The sequence below is a fragment of the Doryrhamphus excisus genome, chromosome 14, assembly GCF_030265055.1.
Source record: "Doryrhamphus excisus isolate RoL2022-K1 chromosome 14, RoL_Dexc_1.0, whole genome shotgun sequence".
In the NCBI taxonomy this organism is placed as follows: Eukaryota; Metazoa; Chordata; class Actinopteri; order Syngnathiformes; family Syngnathidae; genus Doryrhamphus; species Doryrhamphus excisus.
This window is the reverse complement of record NC_080479.1, coordinates 7,093,545-7,104,396: the sequence shown is the minus strand read 5'-3', so window position 1 is coordinate 7,104,396 and position 10,852 is coordinate 7,093,545. Positions and strand designations below refer to the sequence as shown.

Genomic DNA, 10,852 nt, shown 5'->3' with positions numbered 1-10,852 from the left:
TATCCGATCGCTATGGCCGATACCAGCCTCCATTTTACTCGGTATCATATCGCTATGGCCGATACAAGCCTCCATTTTACTCTATTGATCGCTATGGCTGATACCAGCCGCCATTTTACTCGGTATCGGATCGCTATGGCCGATACCAGCCTCCATTTTACTCTGTATCGATCGCTATGGCTGATACCAGCCGCCATTTTACTCGGTATCGGATCGCTATGGCCGATACCAGCCTCCATTTTACTCGGCATCGATTGCTATGGCTGATACCAGCCTCCATTTTACTCGGTATCATATCGCTATGGCCGATACCAGCCTCCATTTTACTCGGTATCGGATCGCTATAGCCGATACCAGCCTCCATATTACTTGGTATCGGATCGCTACGGCCGATACCAGCCTCCATATTACTTGGTATCGGATCGCTACGGCCGATACCAGCCTCCATTTTACTCTGTATCATATCGCTATGGCCGATACCAGCCTCCATTTTACTCGGTATCGGATTGCTATAGCCTTTACCAGCCTCCATTTTACTCGGTATCCGATCGCTATGGCCGATATCAGCCTCCATTTTACTCGGTATCGGATCGCTATAGCCTTTACCAGCCTCCATTTTACTCGGTATCCGATCGCTATGGCCAATACCAGCCTCCATTTTACTCTATCGATCGCTATGGCTGATACCAGCCTCCATTTTACTCGGTATCGATCGCTATGGCCGATACCAACCTGTATTTTACTCTATATCAGATCTCTACAGCCGATACCAGCCGCCATTTTACTCGGTATCGGATCGCTATGGCCGATACCAGCCTCCATTTTACTCGGTATCAATCGCTATGGCTGATACCAGCCTCCATTTTACTCTGTATCAGATCGCTATGGCCGATACCAGCCTCCATTTTACTCGGTATCAATCGCTATGGCTGATACCAGCCTCCATTTTACTCTGTATCAGATCGCTATAGCCGATACCAGCCTCCATTTTACTCGGTATCGGATCGCTATAGCCTTTACCAGCCTCCATTTTACTCGGTATCCGATCGCTATGGCCGATACCAGCCTCAATTTTACTTGGTATCATATAGCTATGGCTGATACCAGCATCCATTTTACTCGGTATCAGATCGCTATGGCCGATACCAGCCTCCATTTTACTCGGTATCGGATCGCTATAGCCGATACCAGCCTCCATATTACTTGGTATCGGATCGCTACGGCCGATACCAGCCTCCATTTTACTCAGTATCGGATCGCTATGGCCGATACCAGCCTCCATTTTACTCGGTATCGGATCGCTATGGCCGATACCAGCCTCCATTTTACTCGGTATCCGATCGCTATGGCCGATACCAGCCTCCATTTTACTCGGTATCATATCGCTATGGCCGATACCAGCATCCATTTTACTTGGTATCGGATCGGACACAAAAGTGGTATCGCACATCGCAAGTATGCTAGGTCTCACAGCTCATGATCCCACTTCTGCCACCATTGGAACCCAGAAGAGGGATGGGGGCCACAAGGAAAAGAAAAGTATCTAATTGAAGAAATAGTCCAAAACTAGAGTTGTACTTTTTGGAGGAAAACCAAACGGAAAGCTCGGTCGTATTCGTTGTGACAAACGACGACAGAGCAACACGTTATCCTCACAACAATCCAACATGGCCCCTCCCTGCAGGCCTGCACTTCCTGCCTTCCTGCCGGCGTCTTTGCATAATGCGGATGCTCCTAGTGGAGGTCGTCTGAAACTCCTCGGACATGTTGTCAGGATCTCGCCGTGTAGGTTTGGACTAATGATGGCACGCCGGCCGGCCCGCTGCCCTCAGCATATGCCCGCTCTCACCTAGTGTGTATGCGTGGACAGCCACGGAGTGGGTGGGGGGTGGATGATGGCAGGGTTCGTCATGCTGATTAGAAGCAACCCCCCCTCCCTCGTCCCTAACAAAGCCCCTCAGAGGAAGACAGCAGGGAACACGAAGCGGTGTCAGGTCGGCCCGGGTGAGGCCACTGGATGGGTGTCACCTGAATTTAGCCGCCTAATATGACAGCCAAGTCCTGATGGCTTGTCTGCGACGTGTCACTTTGGCCGACTTTGGGCCTTATTCTCATGCTAATGCTTTTTGGACGCCACGTGAATGAGACTCGTCACGGCGGCCGAGGCTCTCGAGTGCGTGACAGTAGTTCCTCGCCACAAGAAACACGCGCGACATTTGACATTCAAACCGGGAATAGTGGGAGTGGGGCTGGGGGGGGAAATAATGAGGAAGTGGCACGAGGAGACGGCGTACGACAGGCTAAGCTATTTATTTTTGCAGCGGACGCCATCAGTGGAGGCTGATGTCACCGTCTGCATTGTGGTCAACCTGGACGCGTCCAAAGCATACTTTTCATGTCCGCATTAGGACCAGTCATGTCCGCATTAGACACATTTTTCCAACATGGCTGGCCAGCCAGGACGCGAGAGCGACGTGGACGAGTCCGTTCAGGAGAAAGTTCAAGGTTGGCTTTTCAAACTTTCACAATTTAAGGTAATTGGTTCCAGGAATCGAACCTTGGACATGGAAAACCTGTACCTGTACAGGTGAGGTTTGAAGTAACATTTGCTGTAGTTACGTGCAAAATAATCTAAATCATTCCACTAATGTAATTTCTATCAGGGGTGGGCAAACTGCGACCGGGGGCCACATCCGGCCCGCCAGAGCAGGCCTTGGAGGCGACAGACTTGGAGGGAGGTCAGGTGATGGAAACGCATGACACATGACATGTTCCGATAAAAACGTCTCAAGTTTCAACAGCACACCCACATTCAGGCTCCGAGCTGGGCGCCGCCTAATAAAGGCAGTGATGGATCCGAAAGGACACTCCATCCATCGGACACGTTGGCAGCCATCATCACTCTCTGCCGAGTCTCCTTTTCTCTCCCTTCGCCCTGATGAATTACGTCTTGTGTATCTTCCGAAAACAAGGCTCATCCCTGACAGCGACACAACGCCTCACCAGATCTCAGCGGGGCGTCAACACGACAACCCGATGGAAGCCTCCCGTCCATGATGAGACGTCTCAGGTGAGTTTTTTTTTTTCTTTCTGGCGTCGTTGCCGAACGCGTAAAAGGTGACATATTGTTTTGCCGTCAAAGGAGTCTGCCACTTCCTCAGCATGTCACCACAATGTCGGGGCAAGTTACGTTACACACTACACACTACGCACTACTCACTACATGCTGCTCTTCACTGCTAAGGATCCCACTTCTGACACCAATACAACACAGAAGGACCATCAGGGCGACACAGATTCTTAAAATGTGGTAAAATTACACAAAAAGTTGAAAAGAAATAAAGCCAAAATATAAATATATAGTATATGTCTAAGAATAAAGTCTTAGTTTTATGAGGAACAAAAAAAAAGAAGAAATACGTTTGTTAATAAACGCTAATAAATAAATGTTAATAAATGCTCTTAATAAACGCTAATAAATAAACGTTAATAAATGCTCTTAATATTGCAACTTTATTTGTGTGATTAAGAATAAACTTGTCAACTTTTTTTTGGTAAACTCTTTGGCATTGTAACCACATGAGCCATGATCCCACTTCTGACACCAATACAACACAGAAGGACCATCATAGCGACACAGATTCTTAAAATGTGGTAAAATTACACAAAAAGTTTAAAAGGGAAAAAAAACTTTTTAAAATAAAAAATAAAGCCTAAATATAAATATATAGTACTACATGTCTAAGGATAAAGTCTTCGTTTTATAGGGAACAAAAAAAGTCATAAGAAATATGTTTACGTTAATAAACGCTAATAAATAAATGTCAATAAATGCTCTTAATAAACACTAATAAATAAATGTTAATAAATGCTCTTAATAAACGCTAATAAATAAACGTTAATAAATGCTCTTAATATTGCAACTTTATTTGTGTGATTAAGAATAAACTTTTTTTTGGTAAACTCTTTGGCATTGTAACCACATGAGCCATGATCCCACTTCTGACACCAATAGAACACAGTAGGACCATCATGGCGACACAGATTCTTAAAATGTGGTAAAATTACACAAAAAGTTTAAAAGGGAAAAAAAAACTTTTTAAAATAAAAAATAAAGCCTAAATATAAATATATAGTACATGTCTAAGAATAAAGTCTTAGTTTTATGAGGAACAAAAAAAAGTCTGAAGAAATATGTTTATGTTAATAAATGCTAATAAATAAATGTTAATAAATGCTCTTAATAAACATTAATAAATAAATGTTAATAAATGCTCTTAATATTGCAACTTTATTTGTGTGATTAAGAATAAACTTGTCAACTTTTTTTTGGTAAATTATTTGGCATTGTAACCACATCGGTCAGCGATCCCACTTCTGACACCAATCGTCAGAACAACCGTGTAGGCTCACATGGTGCATTTTTTCCTCAGACAAGATGGACTAAAATATAAAATGAAAAGGTGCCAGACATCCAAGTGTGACACAACCTGTGTGGACAACCCTGAAGGCCACACAGAAAATACCAAAACAACGACAAATGAGGAAAAGTCATGAATTGACTGGAATAAATTTGTAACTTTACAGGAATAAAGTCCAAGTGGCCACAGAGTGGCCTCGTGGTTAGCATGTTGGTCACACAGTCAGGAGAGCCGGTGGTGGGTTTGGATGCTCTTCCCGTGGAGTGTTGGCGTCCTCCCACATTCCAATAATATGCCCGTTACGGTAATTGGCTGGGACTGTAAATTGACCATAGGTGGGAATGCTTGTCCATACTGTACGTGCTCGCAGTGACATCTGCTGTATTATTATCATTATATCATTATCATCATTACCGACGTGATAATAAAAGGCTGTTTATTTTGCATTTGTTTCATTCAACATCATCTTCCTTTAGACCCATGAACCACGTTCACACGTTTGCCTCCCTGCCACAAAGCTAACGCTTCCAGGCACGGCAGCCTGCATTGTTACCAGAAGGGGGGGCGTGGGGAGGTAGAAAAGAAGCGCCCGAGGCGAGCGTTCAAGAGCAGCATGGGGCGGGACCGTGTCGACTTAAATGCCCTCGGTGGAGGAAATGTGCCACGGCTCCTTTTTATCATCAGGTGCCTGAACTGCAAAGCCAAGCTGCACGTCAAAATACTAATACTAATATTTCTCTCTTTTATCTGGCCTTGTTCCACCATAAAGGGATTATGGCGCTGGAAAATAAACACATATTTCAGGCTTTGACATGGAAAACAAAACTAAGTCAATCAGGTGCTTCATAATCTTTGCAACATGAAATTAAAAGAACAACAAGCGGTGGAAGAATTAGCGTTAGTTTGCGCGTTAAAGTATCCTGCAACTTTGGAATCAATGAAAAGTTTTATTGGGGTGGGGCCGAAATTATGACATCATACCGATAAATATTACAAATAGCGCCGATAACAGTGAGGCGAGATTACCTGCACTGTGCCGGTGAGCAAATGCAGCGCTCCTTTATTCTACTGCCTGTGACTTTCTGTCGTAGCTTCCCCTGAGGTCGCTCGTAAACAAACATTAACTTTCCAAAGAAGATGTTGCACGAGGTCATTGACCATTGCTGGAGACTTCCGGGGTGTCACGCCGGCACTGTGCCCCAATACAGAGCACCTTGCTGGGCCACAGCAGTTGGTTACCTCCACGCTATACTCCACTTCATGATGTCATGATGATTTAGTAGTACATATTTAGTAGTATTTGTAAAGACTGAATGGAATGCATTATTAGGATTATAAACGGACAGCACAACATTGCATTTGAAACCATGGAGTTTATTTTACAACATAAAATAACATCATTGCAAATAAACTTGAGAATGTGTTCTTTATTCTCCATTCCCTCTTTTTCATGTCCGCCCCAACGGGATCATTACTCTGTAGCTTTTTTACACTTTCAGCCATCTTTGTCTAGAAAATAACATCATAGAAAAATGCACACGGTACAAATAATCATAACGAGCAAGCGCGTCCTTGCTGATTATTCATACGGTAACTTCATTCATCTGACAACTAATGCAAATACTGTACAAACAATTAGGAAATCATACTTGACTTGAACACTTTTTTTGTGTGGGTATTTTTTTTTGCTATTTAATGGCAAACAACAACTGCCTGTTTATGTCTTCATTCATTCATTCATTCGTTCATTCAGTCAGTCGTTCAGTCACACTGGTTTAAATTAAGCTGGGAATACCAATTCTCCTTCATTTCAATGGCTGGTAAAATTCATTTGAAACTGGGACGCAATTTCCGCTTTGACGTGAAAACATGCACAAACCGTCTCATAAATAATACGTGAGTTGTCCGTGACAGAAAGGAAGGCGTGTGGTCCAGTTTTTAAAAACAACAGATGGACAACTCCCAAAAGGCTCATAAAAGATGCAGTGTGTTAAAAAAAAAAAAAAAAAAAAAAAAGGAAACAGCGACAGTCGGTGACTTCGCAGTGCTGTGGCCGCGTCGCCACAATTTCAACTTTGGAACCGTACGCCCCCCCCGGCCCCCCCTTTATGGATGTTCTGCATGTATGACTAATTACAGGATGTGGCGTAAAGCTAGCGTGTTCTCGTGTGCTGGGATGCTTTGTACACGTCTGCTAAGCGGCGGGTGCAACCTCGCTAGTCACGGCTTTGCAAAGTCCTTGACAAAGATGAGATGGTCCTCCGGCGACTTGCCGTGCGTTTTGCAAAGGTGCAACTTGATGGCATGTTTGGTCACAAAAGTCCGATTGCACAGTTTGCACTGATTGACGCCGCCATCGTCCTCCGTGAAACCCGATAACGTCTTTTCCTCCATCCTGCTGACGACCTGCTGCTCGATTAAATCTATGGACAGCTTGGAGAGGTCCTTCAGGGTGAACCCCAGGTGGGACTCCAAGTGGTGGATGTAGGAGGAAGGAGTTCTGAACTGGGAAGCGCAGTCGCCGCACAAAAACAAGGGCTGGCCGGAGTCCATGTTCTTGAGGAACTTGGTGCCGCCCGTCCGCTTCAACTGGTATTTGACATTGGCCAGCCAATGCGAGATGGTGGTCATGGAGAGGCCGGTGAACTTGCAGATGTGCACCCTCTCCTGGGGTCCGAGGTCGCTGATGACAAACTTCCCCTCGGGGGTTTCTCTCAGGCTGGAGGCGAACTGGGCCTGGAGGATTAGGAGATGCTGAGGATTCCAGTTGGACTGCCGGCCTTTCCTTCTTTGGATGGGGGACAGTTCCTCAAGGCTGTCCTCCAAAGTCACGGCATCCACGTCGGACTTGTCAGAGATGGACGATGGCGTTGTAGACTTGGGCGTCAAGCGGCCTGTCAGGTTCTTCACCATGTCCGATATGTCCATTAAAGCGTTCTCCCGGAGAGGCGGGCTTTTGTTGCCTGGCTGTCCGTTGGCGAGGCCGCCGTTGGTGCCCTTGGATTTAGTCAAGTCCATGGGCTGGTCGTCACTTTGGTACTCAGTCACAGGCTCCTTGGCTGGGGGGCATTTATTGGTGATCTTGTATAGCATGGCAAAGGGGTCGCTGAAGGGGGTCGCCACCTTAGCGGCCTTCCCCAAGTGGTTGTTCATGATGGACTGAAGGGCGCTGAGGGGGTTCACCAACGGCTGCTCAGGTGAGTGGTCGGTGATGATGCTCAGGTTATTGCAGGACTCGCCATCCAGCTTCTTTGGGGACGTCACCTCCTCCTTGATGTTGGTTCTCGTTCGATCGTGTTCTTTGCTTCTAAAGTCGGTCGTGTCGTCTCTTGGCTGAGGTGAAGCCCGTTTCTCTTTAGAGCTCGTCAGTGAGGACTTGGCACCCCTGACCTTCTCTAAGGGCTTCTCCTCCTTCACTGAACTCTTCCCACTAACTTTCTCCACTAGCTTTTCCATGGCCTGCATGTTGTTGTTCCTGTGGCTGGGAGGTGATGTGGGGCTACTGGGGGCCAAGTCGGAGGGCGGCGCCTTCAAGGTGTTGCTGCTGAATAAAGGCTGAACCTGCGCGCAAGACGACGCAGATTTGAGGGAGCCGTGGAGCTGATAGGCAGCATGGATGCTGGGGTATCCGCCCCATGTTGGCGCACCCGTCTGGGCTTTGCTGATTGCACTCGAGACCGTGTTTGCCAAGGACTTTAAGATGTCTAGCCCCCCTTTAGGTGTCTCCTCCAAGTCTTCTTCTCGGAGATATTGGTAGGACTTTGCCTTTTCAGGCTTCTCAGGTGGATCTTCTTTCTCTTCTTTGATTTTTCTATCTGCTTTTATTTCCTCTGCCTTCTCATCCTCTCCCTCCTGACTCTCCTCCTCTTCCTCCTCATCCTCCTCCTCCTCCGGCTGCAAAGGGGAGTCGGGTTGCGACTTCCCGTTAGGAGCTGGAAGTTTGGTAGTGGTCGGCGGCAAAGGAATGGACTGGATCTTCTCCTCGCTGACCGGATCGAAAACCAGCTGCTTCCCTTTTTTGGAAGCTGAATTGGTGACTTTCAGAAAGTGTCCCGTGACCATCATGTGTGCCGTCAGTTGCTGCAAGGTGTCGTGGGAACTGCCGCATTCCATGCATTTGAGGATCTGTGCCTTGCGAGCCTCAAACTGCCAGGTGTAACTGGCACCGTTCTGGTAACCGTAGCGGTTGTTGGGCGTCACATAAGGATTGATAGCCTTCTGGTCTTTGGCCGTTTCTCCCAGCGGGATGCCGGATGAGACGGAATCAGGGGAGCTCGGCGGCATCAAGTCGGGAAAGGCTCTCTTTTTGGTGGGCGGAACCAGCTTGGAGGCGAGAGCCGGCATTGGTTCTTTTAGAGGCACTTTCTGATAATGTTTTGTTTTGATCATGTGGACGCTAAGGTCCTGCAAGGACTCAAAGGAGTGGCCGCAGTACATACATTTAAGAACTTTCTGGGCGTCCTCCTTGCCCTCCATTTCCAGGAGGGAACGCTTGCGCGGCTTGGACCACTTCTTGCCACGATCGTCGTCCGTGTCCTTATTGTCGTCGCGGTAGTGTCCCGTTTCGTTCATGTGGATGGTGAGTCCCACCAAAGTGTCATACGCGGCACTGCAGTCCTTACACCGGAACTTGCTAGCGCCAGTAAAAACCGGTCCATACAGCTTGTTGTTCTGCCTGTAGAGCTGCACGGTGCTGAAGAGGCTGGGCTCGGGGAGGAGTTGGTACGGCGTGTGCTGCAAGGTTTTGGCCAAGGCAGCCTGGTGCCAGTCGTAGGCCAGTCCCGAGCTGACGCCACTGTTGCCAGAAGCGGATCGCGACGTGGCGGTACTGCTGGTGCTCGTATTTGTGGTGGCTGAGGTGCTACTGGAGCTGCACCTGGTCTTTGATGGGATGCTGGCCTGGCTGTGATTGTTTAAGAGCCCGTTGCTGTCTTTGTGATCGCTTTTCTCGCTTTTCTCGTCCTCTTGTTTACTTTTCAGCATGTCCAAAGCAATGCTAGACCACGAGGCGTCTGAGATCAAGTTCGCGTATGCAGCTTTCATTTTGGCCAAACTGTCCTGCAGGGACAGGCCGTTGACCGACTCCGCTGTCTCCTCTGGCTTCGCCAAGGGCGATGTCTGGAGGTCCGGCAGGCGATCGCTGGCCGTGCTGAGCGGTGAGGCGTACCCGGCGTCCGGGTTGGTGCCATTACTGAGCGGCGAGTTCTGGCAGCTGAAGCGATCTTGCCCGTCCTCGTCATCGTTGAACAAGTCAGCATCCTGGCCGTCCAGGGAAAGGCCGTCGTCCTGAAGGTGCTCCTCATCTTCTGCCTTGTCCCCTCTGAAATCATCTTCGGGACCGTAAGCTGGAAAACAGGAAGCAGATGTGTTAATATCTTGTACATGTAGTCCAGTCATGTATTATGACGGTAGCGCGACAACAGGAAGTGAAGTCAATATGGACAACTTTTCTTCTAAGTGTCAAAGTACGCCTGCGGGCATATTTATGCATCTGTGATGTTGGAAGAAAGAAATGGAGCTCGTACACAGCAAAGACAGCGTCCACTCGTGAGAAGACTTTTGGAAAGCGTCTGTGAGGATTTGGCACAATCGTGAAATCCAAGCTCATCGATGAGGTATGCTAAGAACAAAAGTAAAGGGACACTTTTGCCGAAACAGGAAGCAAAGCTACACCGGCCTACGCTCTTTTGCGAGGACATTTCGAGTGTGTGGATGCATTTCCCTATTTCACCACCAAATTAAAAATGCCACCACGTGATGATTCCCTGTTTGACTCATTGAAACAAGGCTCCAAGTAAGTAAGTGATAGCGCACGGAGGAAGAGGATGCCAGTTTCAAGCGCCTTGCCAAGCCACGGTTGGCAGGAAGGAGTGGACTTGGCAGCGGCTGTGGAAGTCTTCCCAGCGTGATGCGAGGAAAGCGCCAGCGGACATGACAGCCTCGTTGTTGCTGCTGCTGCCCGTGCTCCCTGACGACACCGCCGCCATCAAGAGGGACGCTTTTTTTATGAGGCTACATTGTCAGCAAGAGAAACTGAATATTTCCAGGACAGGGGAGGGGAAAAGGGGGTTGAATATAAAAAGGCAACCCCCGGCCTCCTCCTCTCCCTCCCCAAATCCATCTCGGGTAAGATGCTTGTCTGAGGTGCCAGAATGAGTCTCCAGCGAGGAGGCAGATGTGCTGTCAGCTTCAAACAGCATGTTGCACTCCATCCCATAATAGGAGTGGACATAATACCTGATGTGTGTGAGGTGCCAGTCACAGCTGCCTGGGAAAAGCTGGAGGTTCAACAGTTGCAACCCCTCCCTTCATTTTATGCGTGAGACTCAACACACATCCTTCCTGCGCTTTTATTGTCTTAAAAATAAACCATTATAATTACACACACAGCAGGCGAGCAGGCTTCACTTGGACCATTCACAAGATGGAGT

At 47.7% G+C, this 10,852-nt stretch overlaps 1 protein-coding gene across 3 annotated transcripts in view; it reads right to left on the bottom strand.

Moving 5' to 3' along the window:
• Positions 1 to 5,801: 5,801 nt before the first annotated feature.
• Positions 5,802 to 10,852, bottom strand: part of LOC131101775 (teashirt homolog 1-like) — a 111,421-nt gene continuing 106,370 nt past the window's right edge. For all 3 annotated transcript variants that reach the window (XM_058047124.1, XM_058047123.1, XM_058047125.1), the window contains one exon: positions 5,802 to 9,766. In XM_058047124.1, the coding sequence (XP_057903107.1) occupies positions 6,642 to 9,766 (3,125 nt within the window). In that variant the 3' untranslated portion in view covers positions 5,802 to 6,641. The remainder of the gene's footprint in view (positions 9,767 to 10,852) is intronic.